General features: G+C 41.3%; 2 protein-coding genes and 1 long non-coding RNA gene across 15 annotated transcripts in view; 2 read left to right on the top strand and 1 right to left on the bottom strand.

Annotated features, from left to right (window-relative positions):
• Positions 1-15,464, top strand: part of Shaker (potassium voltage-gated channel protein Shaker) — a 120,238-nt gene that overhangs the window by 25,522 nt on the left and 79,252 nt on the right. Inside the window, exon 1 of one of the 10 annotated variants that reach the window (XM_077398447.1) lies at positions 6,451-7,083. The exons of the other annotated variants lie outside the window; for them this stretch is intronic. Coding sequence (XP_077254573.1) covers positions 7,001-7,083 — 83 coding nt within the window. The 5' untranslated portion in view covers positions 6,451-7,000. Of the gene's footprint in view, positions 1-6,450; positions 7,084-15,464 lie in introns of those variants that run through there. 10 annotated transcript variants of the gene reach the window in all.
• The window catches only part of LOC143893262 (uncharacterized), a 66,697-nt gene that overhangs the window by 28,992 nt on the left and 22,241 nt on the right, over positions 1-15,464 (bottom strand). The window lies entirely within an intron of this gene.
• Positions 11,689-15,424, top strand: LOC143893259 (uncharacterized). Its single transcript, XM_077398455.1, has 2 exons — positions 11,689-13,905; positions 14,818-15,424. The coding sequence occupies exons 1-2, from the start codon at positions 13,502-13,504 to the stop codon at positions 14,996-14,998; spliced, it is 585 nt and encodes a 194-aa protein (XP_077254581.1). The 5' UTR covers positions 11,689-13,501; the 3' UTR covers positions 14,999-15,424.

Genomic DNA, 15,464 nt, shown 5'->3' with positions numbered 1-15,464 from the left:
ATTTCATTGTCTTCAGCATCGCCGACATCGTATTTGCCGTAGTTGTCGCAAGTAGTTCCTGAGGGAGGTTTCCTATTAACTTGATTTCCTTGTGCATGCCGCACACGAAGCTGAGTCTTCTAATGGATAGCGACGGCACTTTTAATCGAGAGATCTACACCGAGATCGGCAATTTTCAAACAATCTGAATACAAATGAGTCAAGTGCGCTCCTTCGGGAGACATCAGTAACGCGCGCGTTTCAAGCATTATAACATCAACGTTTCCCCCGGTCTCGCGATCGAGCAGACGGATATCGACCTAACGAATGAACGAACGACGGCAGTTTTCATCAGTTTCCGTTATCAGGAAGCGAATCTTTTAACTGCTCAACGAATAAACGGCAGTTTTCATCAGTTTTTGTTATCAGTGAATCTTTTAACTGTTCAAAAAGTAATATTTATCGCCATCAGGAGATAAATTAAGATGATACTTTTTGGTAACGACCATCGAATAAATATTAACCATTCGTCATCGATTAATTTCACAGTTTGTTTGCGCGCGGCATCGCGAACGATTTATTCGTTTACGCATGAGAAAGCACGGCGAGTGCTCGGGCATCGAAGAAATTACGTTCATTCATGATTTTCGCGATGAATCAATACGACGTGTGCGCCGGCCAGTGAGAGGGTTCTACGCGCGCGCGCACAAAGCCGACACGCACACGCGTGCAGTGGCGCACCGCGTGAAGATGCGGTGCAAGGGTTGTTGTTGTTGCTCGTATATGCCGCTCTGCGTTGCAGAGCCGATTATCAGCCGTTCTTTGACGTCGCGGGCGTTTTCAATGTCAAAATTCCTCCGGGATCGGATCGACATATTTCGAGACCTGTTGCGAAACGAAATTTTATTTTGCTAGACGTTTTTAAATGATCGATTATATGAGAATTCATAAGGGATTCAATATATGAATGATCGAACTGTTTTGCGATATAAAAAGGAGGGAAAAAAATGAGGAAAAAAATTAAATTTATAAATAATTGTTTGTAAATTGTTATATATAAAACAAATTTAAGAATATATAACTGATGAAATTAATCATCGAAATTAAGCTAGTCAAATTAAATGTATCTAATATTGAAAAGCTTTTGGCATTTTAGCCGAGCGTAGAAATTTTGTGGCCATCGGCAGAATTTACCACCTACGTCTTGGAACGGGGGTGTAACACGTGTACATACCTTCGTTACGAGACGTGGGTGGAGCCATCTACTTGTTTCAGTGTGAAACAAATTCTTTCATATGTGTCTCTCGATGTGTAGTTTGATTTTTAAATTTTACTTGTTTTTTTCGCTGGAGATTCTATATTTTCTGTACGCATCAATGATATCTGCTGTAATACATTAGCGAGGATTATATGTAAGCACGTTACGTGCAAGCAGAGAACGTTTCAATTTGTTTTAATTTTATTTTTTTATGAAGTTTTACTCGAAATACCATTAGTTGAGAAGTGTATTTTGAACTTCTCCGTATAGAGAGTCAACAATCTATATAATCTATATAATCAGTGCCGTAACTAGCCTGCGTTACGCCCGGTGCGAGCTGAACATTTTGCGCCTCCTTCTAAATACTTGTAATAAAAAAAAAGAATAATTATTTAAAAAATATCAATTATATCTCACAATATCATTTACGAGGTTTATGTGATGCATTGCAAACTCGTCGATGCAAAAATAATATTTTCATAATTAAGTTGCCTTGGCAATTGAGTTCTCTGTGGACAATATGTCCTTTGTCAGTCTCTGTTGTCCGGCGAACCTATACACATATACAGTAGACCAGAGGTCTTTGCCAAGAAGTCAAATCCTCGCCAATCTCTCTCACAGTTTATTATTCTTCGACCGCAAGGAGAATAATAGACTGTGAGATTGGTCAGTTTCTTTCGACTCTTACGACTGTGACTCATTGTAAACCCGGCCTTTGAGTCATGGAGACAGAATTAATTGTTTATGCCTCTTTTTTTCAAACTTTTTTATTTTATCGTCTTGACTGCGCTTCCCTGAAGCTTGCGCCCGGTGCGAGGGCACCTAGTTACGGCTCTGTTTATAACGTATTAGCGCGGATTATAGCATGTTACGTGCAAACGGAGAAAGTTTCAGTTTCTTTTTAATTACTCAGACACAATGTTCAAAATCGGGACATATAAGATGTCTTATATCCCGATTTTGGACATTGTGTTGCCTTAAAGACACTGTGTTGTCTGGGGTATATTTTTTTATAAAGTTTCATTCCAAATACCATTAGTTGAGAAGTATATCTGGAACTTCTCGTACATCAGAGTCAATTGCGAGACTCGTCCCGGTGAGGTATTTGTTAAACGCGCGCCACGGCAATCGGGTGATAATTAATTATGCACCCATTTTCGCGTATTATTGTACGTCGTCCGTTCTCGCGGCTCTCATATAGGACAGCGTTTGAAAACCGAGTTCGCCGCTCGCAGTCAACGAAGAGAGGGAGAGTGAGAAAGAGAAAGAGGAAGAGAGAGAGAGAGAGAGAGAGAGAGAGAGAGAGAGAGAGAGAGGGCGGGGACCAAAATAGCATCGTCCTTTACGGTCGCGACACGGCCGACCCTCGACTCTTTTGAATTCTCGTTAAGCGTCGGCATTCGCGGAAGTTCCTAAACGAGCAAGATCATCGATCTTTCCCGAGGCTGCACGCCATTATCCTCGCGAACTTTGCGGCCGTAATTCCGCAGGATAACGTCTCAAATGCCGACCGATATATAGGGCGATAATAACTCATTCCGCCCGCTTCTTCTTTCGATCCTTTCGAGGCATCGGCAATTTCGCGCGGATATTAAGACGGCGAATGAGATTAACGAAGTATAATGTGTCAAATTATTCAGCCGAGAGAGAGACTGACCTTTTTCACCCAGAAACTCGGTTGCAGGATGCGCATCGCTAGCATAATTCATTACAGTAATATTGCATCTCGCGCATAAAAAGAAGGAAATTGAATTTCGCATTTCTAGATGAATAATTTTGCAATTATTTAGACGGAAGTAAATTAGAGGGAGGATGGAAGGTTTATCAGGATTTTAATTAATTCAGAAGAGATCTTATCGGTTTTTTTTTTTTGAAAAATAAGACGATTTTGTATTTATTAATACGAGTATTAATACAAGTAGCGATAGTTTTTAATCGTGTCAATGCGAACGCGCGCGCCACCCGACACATTGCCTCACGAATGATCGATTCAGTTATTTCGATTGACTTCGTGCTTCCGCGACGGCGGGGATTGAATTACCAGTGCTGGATGCGCTTTCGGTGCCACTTTGTTGCGACGTCCGACAGATGGCTCGTCGCAATGGCTTGTTGGCGACGTGCACACGTGCGTCCGCATGGTCCTCATCTGGACCCCCCACCCTTTCCGCCTATCAACCCCCTCGAATCCCACCAGTGACGTCGGTGACGTCAAGACGCATTGCGACATATCGCGCTCTGCCCCGTTTCGCGCTCCCTTTCGTCTTCGCGCGCCAAAGGCGCGCTTTTTAGCTCGCACTTGAACCTGCCTCGCGTCAAGTCGAAAAACGATCCGATGAATGGCCATTGTATGCACAGATCGTTATATAGATTGTTTTAGCAGACAATTTGATTAATTCTTCTGTATCTGTACGAAATCAATTGTTTATTATTGGGGGAAAAAGATGTATGTATGTTATACGTATAATTTTTATTATTTTCTATAAGAATAATAGAATATAACCAGATAACACAATGTCCACAATTGGGACGAGAATAAAATTATTCTAATGAGAATAAAGAAACTAAAATGTAATTAAGGCAAAATGTAAGCGTAAAATAACTTGACAACGTCAACAACTATTTTAATTTTATCTCACTGATTCTAATGTACTTATATTTCTTTGTTGCAGGTAAGTGCAGCTACTAAATCTTATTCGTATACATTAAGGGTGAGTTGCATCCTTTTTAACTGTTGATAGCGCAAATTTTTCGAAATTCTCTCATAATTTTTCTACATACGAACAAGTTTAACATAGAAACTTTTTGACGAGCGGCAGAATTTGTACGATTGATCTATTACACAGATATGTTATTTGCTATAACTTTGTCACGTGTGACAAACGTCGCTTACAAAGATTTTAATTTAAGAGATCATTTAGTGGTTTAATGTGAGAGCTATATACACGTATTGTTCGGATAAACATAATAGAAAGTATCAGCACACGCGGGGAGAGCTTTTATACCACCTCGAACTACGATCGATCGCGCGCCGACTGCATCCGGCTAACGTCATCATCGCCGTACACGTGACCAAATTCTAAGTTTCCTGCTCTCTAGTGGAAATTGCGGCGGCAATTTCATGCTTACGCGTGCGTACCGCCCGGTGGCTTTGCTCGCAGTCTGCATTGCGCCAGTGCGTAAAGCGGACGGTTGATCTCTATTATCGATGAGCGCCGAGATGGCATTCCAGCCGACACGAAGCATTAGTTACAGCATTAGTTAGATTGGCATCTGTGTTATAGGTGGTGTTACATTACATTTACATTGTTGAATGCAAAATTACAATATAGATGTAATTTACTGATGCTTTGTGTCAACTGGGACTCTTTTTCATCAATCTTTCGCGATTCAGCTTCTCTGAGTATAGAAAAAGTCAATCATTTGATCCTGCTAAGCTAACGGTCAATATGAAGTTCGTTACTGAAATTTAGTTTTCTTTGATAGCTTGTGACACAATCCCATTCACTTGAACATCGACAGGAATATAATTTCGCCTCTATTTTCATCTTGCGCTTCTAATGATGATGCACCGTGTAAACTATACTAGTTTAGGCCATATAGGCTGGTTGATGAGTGAGAGATCAAGCGGAAAAGCTGCAGAATTATGCAAATCAAGATATTTGAAAGCTGACGCGTAGGGTCTATATTCGTTTCAATTAGTTCGGAATTTATCGCGTTAGGAATGCATATAGAACGTGTCGGACTTCGGGAAGCTGCGCATAACTACACGATTAAATCTCAATTGATCGCGCCAAGAGGTGAAATGACCCGCGCCAATTGCGCCTGATGCATCGTATCTTATTACCTGTGAATGATATGCTGTTACTCGAAAATTTTGCAAACATGTCGTAGAAATGATCCATTTCATGTCCGCTAGTGGCGATGGTTTTTATAAATGTTGGCAGATAAAGGTTTCCTGCGATGGGGTCGTGAGATGTCGGGGGATATTTATAGCGAAGAGATGATGTCGTTCGAATACTTTCCTAACCCTGCAACTTCTGGCGAACGGCCTAACGTTGTTTAGCCGTTCCCAGGCCAGACATTTTACCTTCGTTTCCAAAATACACTGACTGGCTGCCACTCCGCCCACCATAACACACCGAGCGTCGGAAACGCGTTTCAGGGACTTAGAGTGATCTACAAATATCTCTATCAATGAGCATCGTACAATTAGATTTTGAATTAATTTTATACATAACAATTAGTTATGCTTAAAAAATTCTTCGTCTATGAATTAAAATATTTTCTTGTAGCACAAGATAAACGGGCTAAATTAAAATTAAAATTGATTTATTATTTCCAGCATGTTATAGGTCTGTTGACCTAATTGAACACGTGGGTTCATTTTCACGAAATAAATTTGCGATCAAACTTCTTCTTCTTTGAAGTGTTCCGTGATACCCGGTGATGTTATGGCATCCGGAACTTATATGCCTCTGGCGCGAGCTACGGATATTGTAGGTCAAGAAAGGGAAAATAGTCCGAGGAAGTTCGGAGAAGTTCAAAGCGCGGTATGGTTAAAAGTCACAAGGCACGACATTTATATAAAATCGATAACTTAAATCGTATTTATAGAATCGATATAATTTAATGAAAGTTGCAACTTTTACTACGGTTTCGCTACTGCATTTTACGATGCGATATTTTCAATGAATCACGTGTCAATAATTTCGTTAAAGAAGAGTCAATATTTCTCAAGTGGCCGATAACCGAGTGTTTCTCGATCGCCTTATAGGTTCAGTTAGCAATATCACTCAAGTTTCCTGCGTCTCGTCCCCCTTTATAGATCGATTCCGCTGTAAATCAAATCAATTAAACCTCATCGCGATCTGGCGCACGAAAGCGCACGACGCGACGGTCGACTATTGTAATTCGGGAGATCCCGTTTGGTGGCCTGGTCCAGTGTCACTCGGAGTAAATTAAGGACGGAAGATATAGATAGAAATAGACGAACGGAGTGGGGAAAACGAGAGCACGAGATGAATGACAAAATCGCGAAACTTTATAAATGAGTCGCGATCAATTGAAGATTGTACTCGAAGGCAGCATTGATTTCGCTTAAGTGTACTTCATAATTGAAATATTACTTTTGCAAATAATACCTGAATATACAGCAGTTTCTAAGAGATAAGCAAAGTTAACAAAAAAAATTGTTTTTTATTCTAATAATATAATTACCGATAGGTGATTCACATCCAGCTGAATGTACATACGGCCAGACGTCGATTTGGAAACGTAACTAAGGCTCGCGGTGTATTTTTAACATCGGGATACTCTGTCTGTGTGAAAGTGTCTCCACTAGTAGACGGCTTTTTGGAGAGCGTAATGCTTTAGTATCATTGCTCGATGGCAGAGGCCTCGATCTATGCACGTGGCAAAAGGCGATCGATTAAAAAATTTGTTCTACGCGGGGAAAATCGATCGAATGCGGCCGAATTTAATTTATAACGGATATTTAACGTGTTGAAAGTGTGAATAATTCAGTGAAATTTGCACCATGATTCGTGAGAACTCGATAGCTGTGCGTGCACGAAATGTGAAGTTTCGACTTTTGATCGATCGACGTAACTGATCGATTTTTTTGCTCAATCTATATGTGCGATTTGAGGTAGTTGACGATGAATATTTGGTGTGTGTAAGAAATCGTGACGTGATGGTTCACGTCGAGTGGGTTGTCGCCAGGCTCTCGTAATCCAAAAGCGTTTAAAGATTAGAGCATCCACGATGCACGCTGGTATGAGAAGCACATTTCTCGGGATGAGGATGTTCCCGCGCCGGAAACGGAAATCGCCCGAGCGTGGGAAAAGGTAATGATTATGTGATGCGAGTACCCCAATTATCCGTTCGGCTCGCAGAGTACTTGTTTCTATGCACCGCGTAATTGAAGTAGATCGTATATTTCATGGAAGAGAACTGGTCGACAAATAGGATCCGTTTTGGGCGCAAATTTCTACTTGCGAAGTATTATCTGATATGCAAGACAATTGCTTTTATATTAATTAGCGGTAAAAATATCGTAGGGGTTTTATGCTGTATATTTCATTAAGTAAATTAAGATTTAAAACATTTTCTGGGAAAGGTGTTTATTGCGACAATGGTGTTATGAAATCAGTTGGGAAGTAGTGAAGAAAATTAAGTCATTTTGTTGATAATTGATATGCAACATTGAGTCTCCCATTAAAAAATCTTAAACTTTGTGATAAATGTTCTCAAAAACTAACCGACAAAAAAAAATCTAAAAAAATTTACATGCTCTGACGTTATTAATAAAAGAACTTATTTTTTAAATTTTATGCAATTTTAATACATTTCTGATTCTCCTTACAATCTATTTAAATAACGTTAAAATCGAACATTTGATGAGCTTGTTTCTAGGAAGCTCATGCCATCTGACGCAAGCTCTTGGAAGTCGATAAGCAAGCAGTCAAAAGCTCTTTGTCTAGGAGTACAATTGATTGATAGCATCCAAATACTAATACTTTTTTATTCGGCATCGATTATTTTTTGCATAGACTGATTTATTTGTAGCTTTGGTAACAATATGCATGAGTGATAGCGAGTGAAACTGTAACTGTGAATCAGAATCGATATTCATAGATTACGATACTGTATAAATAAAAAAGTCTCGTTTTCTTACCAAATTGACTATTCTATTTCGGTCGCATTCATCTCTATACCGTAAGCGAAAAGACACTTCTTTATCTCGCAGTAATTTAAAAATTAAAAAAAGAAACAGAGGACAATAGCCACAAAGATTATATTAAAATATTTACGAATTTAATGATAACAAAAGTGATGCGTAAAGCAAAAGATACAGACAGTGATTGAAAATAATGACGAACTATAGTCAATCCACGAATGTAAAAAGGATTATGATGCGCGAAAAAGCAATCAACGACTAGGAAGAAGAAAAATTTGGAAATATCGAGCACGACCTATTTTTCGAGAATTTATCCCTACATAGTTTTCCGACGATTTCTAACATATCGAGGGAAAAGGACCGACAGCGTAAATAATTCGGCTAATACCGGCAGCGAAATTAAATTAGGCTTTGTTAAACAAATTTTTAGGTGTATTTGTGTTTATTATACGTCATGTCATGTCGAAATAGATGAAAGAAGCATATTTAGAGCTCTTTTCAGCAGGATATTATACGTGAATTTATTCAACATCGCATATGCCGCGACAAGATTTGATAATTTGAGCTTAAATGTGTTTATTCCGAAGTCCATTATTGATCCGGCAAGAGAGATCTAGAATCGCCGCGCCGACTTGGTTGCGAAACGTGCGTTGTGGTCAACTGTGATGGGAGCTGTCCCATAAACCGTCAGCCCTCTCGCAGAGTTTCAAAGCGTCCTCTTAGACCTCTTATATGTCAGCGATGGTTTATAATGTACCGACTTAACTCCCGCGAGTAGGTTGAAAGCCACTCTCGACGATAATCATTGTTGTACGCTCAAGAGACCGTGGCCCCCTTTTTAGATTGTACGATGCGAAATGCTTGAAAATGCGCTTATCTAGAGACTGTAGAAAATGTATGATATAAAATCCTATAAAATATAACAAAAGAAAATTGTAGGAACTTTAAGTATTTCGAGATGCTTGCTACATTCGAAATTAATAATACTTTTAAGTGTATTATACTTTTAATTTTATCCATATAATATATTTAATAATTCAAATTAAAAAGTAAATGGTGCGTATCTTTTGATAATTATTAAAGAATGGACGATCCCCTAGATATCTATTAGCGACTTTATGCGCAAAGTGACTCGATTACTACATGGCTTATCGAACTGCCACAAATCGAAGACGAATGCATTATCGCATCGCCGCGGTGGTACCGGCGCGTTCCAATTCCTATAGCCGATACCGAGTCTGGGTTACGTTGCTGACAAGAGCGTTCCGCGATACGACGCGACGCGGCACCGGCGTGACACGAATACATATATGTACGCGGAGAGACCGCGGTAGCGAAGGTAGAAAGGAAGCGAACGGCCGACCGGCTGACCAACCACAGATACCGCCTTCAGCGGTGGTTGCTTGCCATAAGTCGTGCAGGTCATGCACAACGGGTCAGGAGAGAGAAAGTCAGTCATACCGACGCCGTGCTACCATTCGCGTCAGTGATTGGTCGAGCTTGCGAAAAGCTCCTTCTCGAGGATATACCAAAACCCCGTCGCGCTCGTCCACGCAAAATATATACGTACGCCAGGCGAAACTGACTTAGACGAAGGGCCGAGAAACTCGCGGGAGAGAGCTTGTGGATGCTGCATACGTGGTATCTTCATCTAGATTTCTCCGTCACGTGACGACGGGTATGGGTAGAGGGAATGATTGGTGTGAGAGTATAAAAAGCTTGCTTGAAACGGCTCTTTTGGTCTGAGTGGCTAGTTCGTTTTGGTAGCTGCCGTCTTTAGATGGCACGAGCGAGTGTATCTGAAGAAGGGAGAGAGGTGGAGAAGGTCCAAGTATAAAAGGCGAAAAAAAATAGAAAGAAAAGTTTTCTTTTTAGGAAGATACATAAAATAAGATTTGGTTGTATAAACAACTGGTTCAAGTTCGATTGTTTACAAATGGCACCCCGAACAGGTACGTGTGTGAGATGGGATAGACGATAGCTAAAATTCACTTTTGTCACGAAGGAATCCACTTTTCATTTCATTGAGCAGTTAATAATATTTCAAAGCTTGTAACATTTAAGAGGCTCTCTTGATCGATTATTTGCTTCTGCTTGAGTTTTTGGTCAGTCGCGTTTATCGGAATACATCAAAGAGTCTTTGTGGAGCTTGCTCTCATCAATTCGGGAGAGAGAGAGTGAGAGAGAGAGAGAGAAGCACTCTAGATTAAAATACTTCTTCGTTGTTTTTATCCTGAGTAGAATAGAGCAATTCTTAACTTAGAGCAAACTATAAACAACTCGCACCGGGAAACTTAGCGGTGTAAAACCATGAAATTGACGAAACCTAATCGTTCTAGTTGTGCAAAGTTAGTGAGAACAGTTTATCTTTTTAAATCGTACTATGACCGCAACGATCGAAGATTGAGTTACGAGTTCCACTTACAAACTACAGTCAACGCTGATGACTTTGTACTACTGAGTGTTATCTGTGGATCTATTTTTTACGCTCTATTTTTTAAGAACAGTTTAAATGTTTAATCTTATTTCAAGTTTTTTAGAGTTTACCTTTGCACTGCAGATCGCGTGTAACTTTCACATTTTACAAATATTTTCGAAATTTAGATTTCCAATTAGTAGATGAAAAATCTACATAAGTATTTTATTTAAGTATATACAATTAAATCTTTTTTTTTTTAATTATTGGTTTATTTTTATGTAGACCATAATGTGACATTTTTTATCATTAAGTTAATTTTAAAGAATTGTTCACCGTCTTTTAAGTCATTTACAATCTCATATTAACTTATTCATCTTATTTTACATCCACAGAAATCAATTAAACTTCTTATATTACTAATATTATTCGCGCCTTCTCTTAGTTTTCAAACTCCAAAAAGTTGAGAACTTGTATACTAATATTGTGTTACACTTTTCTTCAAAACAATTTCGCTTTATTTCTACACACCTTTGGTGTGGGACGCACGATTGCCTGGAATCGTCGCGTTCGTCTTTGAATCGGGGTTAGCGTGCCAGGTGAACCTCATTTTCTGGTATTGACCAGACGGCCGTGGTGCTTTGCGGCACCGCCATCTTGTAACTGTCGGCGGAAGCGTTCTAGCAATTATTTTTCTTGTGGTAGATCAGGAAAACTTCGGCAAGAAAAAAATTTTTTTTTCTGTTTCATTAGTTCGCAATTTTTATCGCGTTTCTGACGAGGTGATATTTTTGTTGATCGTTGAGTGAGTATTCTCAGCGCGAAAGGGAGAGCCAAAGTGCATTTCGATCTCCCAACGGAAAAGATTGAATACCGTGAAGGTCGCTAGTACGGTTTCATAGATTAAACGCATTTATCTTCCGTGATCAAATACAGTGGTCACAGGCGAACTTGGGCGGAATAAATTGGCTGATCGCCAACTCGATCAGCGGGCTAAGTTCGACCACGTGTTTTACTCTCGTTGTTACAAGCTTGCCAACCATCGATCGTCTCATTCCGCCAGGAGCTTTTTCCTTCGCTCTTGATTCATTCCATAATTGAGTGTTTTATTTTCATTGTCATGTTCACGTGTTTAATCAGCTGGTGTTGTTCTGCAAGTTTCCACTTGGTAATTAAGTGGAATATTTTCAAGATGATAGTGGGCACAGAAAGTAATTGATTGTTATGAATCATCATCGATTGCATTGTTTTGTATTTTAATTGGAAATATTTTCTTTTGTAGGGAAAAATAATTCAAATTTTTTTAAATTAATATTCAGCTGTTGTATTGATTTAATTTGAAATATTGATCGCGGTACAAACCTTTAAAATTATTTTTCTTTACTTCAGTATTCGCATAATTCAACTTCAATGACCCTATTGTACTTTCTTTGAAACCGGAAAACAGAATAGTTGGCAGAGGAATGCTTTCCAATTTCTCTTAAAATTCTTTTTTTCAAAGAAAGATTTATCTTTATTGGCATTTCTGTTATTTCAAATTTGTGAAAAAAAAAATCTGGTTGAATTAATCAAACGCCTGGTGAGAAATGTACGAACCAGATTTTTCCAATTAATCCAACCAGAATTTCTATTAATTTAACCAGATTCTGGTAGATTCAGCCAGTATTTTCTGGTGGATTTTTTTTAGCGCAGAAGTTCAAAACAAGGTACTAATTTAAAGTACTTGGAATAAAATACCAATTTTCCATCTCAGAATGCATTCTGCCTGGAATTTCTATTAGCCGCAGAAAGTTTAATATTATTCAAGTGGGAGGAAAAAAGCAAGAAAAAATGAGGCAGAAATAAAAAGCTGTTTACGAATGGAGTAATTAAGTATTCGTGCGTGGCTGCGGAAGGGTAGTTATCAGATCGGCGTGTCGGTTTCCTCGCGCGTCCTCCGCCGACTAATCGGAGTTATCCCACTGCCCCTGTTCCAACAGTGTTTCATTACCCCTCCCACGATCCTTCTTGACCGCCCTCGTGTACTTGTCGGTCCGCCTGAGTCTCGTGATCTGCAGTGCTGCCACCAATTGCTTCCTTCGAAAGTCAGAAACGTCATGCGCGAGCGGGGATGAAGGGGGTGAGTTTACAGTGGCACGTTGCAATCGAAGATAGCGTGTTCACGCGAATGGATTCAATCGCCACGGTGTCTAGACTTCCCACGTTCACCACTAAGCCTTTCTCGTTAACCTCCTTATTAATTTTCCAACTGCGTCATTCACGATCATGTCAATCGGTTTATGTAACGGCGGACTGGTTTATCGATGATCAAGCGTGCTTTCAGCACACTTAGGTGAAGTCGCGGTCGTGATATAACGTCGGTGTATAACGAAATTTCTCTCCTTTCGATCAAATCGCGTCATCCCTATGTCGATGGCAGTACCGCGTCAGTCTCGCTTAGTTTTTCACGCCGATCAGCCTCCACCTCCTGTCACGCTCGATGCGCGGAAAACCCTCGCCGCCACCTTTTTCCCAATTTTTCGTATACTGTTGCATCGTGCTTTATACATAACGCCGCGGTGCTGCCATCGCGCGGCAGATGCGAGGGGGCGTGATCACACAGGGATCAGGGATGCGAGAGGATGCGAAGGGTGCATCGCATCGCGTTAAAGTGAGTCGGCGTGATCGCGGGACGGAAGTAGGATCGCGTCTCAGCATCAGTTGTCGCGCGCGCCACCCCTCCCGGTGGCGGTCATGTAGGGCCACTCTCTTGATCAACCCGGTGCTTCCCTTCCTCGCTTCTTGCCCCACGAACGCGCGTCCCTCAACGAGCACCACCCCTCCCGAAAATTGGATGAGTGGCGTGTGCGAGCCGGGGTGAAAGAGAGACCGACAGATCGAGTCAGTAGTGACGCGTGCATGAGGCCGGGCAAGCCGGCGTGCCGGGTTCCGTCCCGGCTACGCGGCGGCACGTCCTCGGGTCCTTCGTCGTCGTCATTCTCGCCGCGTTCGCAGAGTCGCCGCGTGCGACGGACCGGTGATCGTAGAATCGAGAGGTACAACAGAAGGCGTGAGTCGGAGTCGCCGAGACCGAGAGCGTGCGGCAGGTGCGCGGAATCCGTCGGCAGGGGCAGTCACGGTGAGATCGGAGAGGTGGAGTCATCGCGGGCGGCGATCATCGCGGGTTTGAATGGGTGGGCCGGGCGCCGGTAGGGTTACCAGGCACGAGCTGAACGCGGTGCCCCAGAGCCACGTCGGTCACGGGGAACGTGTCCTTGGCGAGCCGCCAGCACCAGGCTGCCGTTGTCATCCTCCGGAGCGATCGTCCGGCAGCGCCGTCCGCCACTCCTCCGCCCAGCAGCAGCTGCCACCCTCGCCGCCGCCGCTCATCTCGCTGCACCTCGGCACCGGCAACGGCACTGCCTGCGCCGTCATCAGCGGCAATAACAACCCCGCGATCACCATGAATCCGAGCGACGGTAAAGCCAAGAAGGCGGCCGCCATGTCCTCGCCGCCGAAACATCGCCGGGGCTTCGACCCCAACGACCCGGCGGAATTTCACCGCTATAATCGTCGCGTTAAGACGAAGCAGCGGTGAGTGCATTCACCTGTGATATCGATTGTTTCTTTTTCGATCCACTGGAAGGCTGACGTTGACAACCGGCTGATATATTGTGCCTGGTCCGAGTCCTTTCTCACATGTTTTGCCGATATGTATACATTTCCTTGATCCTTCTGATTACTCGCTGCAGTTAGCGGAATTTATCATCTTCGGTCTTTCTTCTTTTGATATTCGTACGTGCCAGTAAGACAATTTTTGGAATTTTTTATTTCTTTAGAATTTATATACAATTAAATTCATTTTCTAGAATAATTTTCTATATTTTATAACATTTCTCTTTATATAAATGTTAACTTTTAAAATCTTTATTCTCTTAAAACCCTTCCGAATATATTATATAATTGGACTATTTATCTACGTGTAAGTTACGTAAGCGAGATTGTGTTTCATTGGTCACCGATTATTCTTTTGAGAATGCCGGTTTAATCGAGAACCTGTCCACGTCGATGTGGAACAGTCGAATCCAATACCCTTCCGCTTCTCTTTCCGTGCGATCTATCGAATGTTCGTTGTTAGGTACCTGGAATGGGAACGCGGTATTCCCACGTCGAAATATTACAGGGAAATACGGTTATACGCGCTCCCTGTGACTCACGTGTTTTTCCAATGTCGATCCAATATCTCTTGTCGATCGATATCCGTGCTGGTCATCCGTGCGTATGTATCCCTTTTACTTTTGCTTCCGATGATTCATTAGATGAAATGAATGTCAGCCGTGTAACCAGTTCCGATAGAAAATTATGAGGACGCGATTGATCGCAGGAAATTGAAGCCATGAAACCCAAATTCCGTTTGCCTTTTCCCCATTTTCTCGTCCATTTTTTTTTGCATTTCCGTTGCCCTTGCCACAGCTTCCATTGATGCCGAATGCACAATGTTCACAGAGGCTTTGTATGTCCCACATCGTGTGACCTTCGGCGACGGACACAGACCTCCCCGAGATCCCTCGACACATTCACCAGCACAAGGCATTATAAAACACACACAAGCTTGCGATGTTCGATGTTGGACCGCTTACTGACTGTACCCCCGCCGCTGCAACGCGACGAAAGTATGATCACGTGATAATAAAAAAAAAAAGATACATATTACCCTCCGAAAATAAATCCAGCGAAATCCTTTCCGAAGCACCTTTATATTATTAGCATGATAATATCGTATTAAGGAGCGATATAAGTAGTGGATCCAGTATGTGAAATATAGTATACGAATATGTAAAATAAGTGAACCGATGTACAGATAATATAGAAGCGACATGTATAAAATAATAGAGATCATATATAAAGTATGGGATATGCAAAATAATGCAATCGATTTATATAGTATAGAGTTATAGAGCGGTAATACTGGGTGTCAACCTAACTTATACTGTCCCTTTTATCCATGTGTTATTTGATTGATATACAAAAAAGGAGAAATACCCAAGTCAAATGTATTTTACGGATAAAAAATATCGAGATAATGTGAAATTAATAAATTCTAAATCGCTCATCGTGTTTTGATCGGAGCTTGGAATGCGCTGCCATGGAAT

The sequence above is a fragment of the Temnothorax americanus genome, unplaced genomic scaffold (assembly GCF_048541705.1).
Source record: "Temnothorax americanus isolate GAGA-0224 unplaced genomic scaffold, ASM4854170v1 Scaffold12, whole genome shotgun sequence".
In the NCBI taxonomy this organism is placed as follows: domain Eukaryota; kingdom Metazoa; phylum Arthropoda; class Insecta; order Hymenoptera; family Formicidae; genus Temnothorax; species Temnothorax americanus.
Note: the sequence above shows the minus strand (reverse complement) of the source record. Positions and strands in the feature narration are given on the sequence as shown.

Coding starts and splice junctions, on each gene's coding strand:
- LOC143893259 (XM_077398455.1), top strand. CDS start 13,502: ATGGGTGGGCCGGGCGCCGGTAGGGTTACCAGGCACGAGCTGAACGCG. Junction 13,906..14,817: donor CGCGTTAAGACGAAGCAGCG/GTGAGTGCATTC, acceptor CAATGTTCACAG/AGGCTTTGTATGTCCCACAT.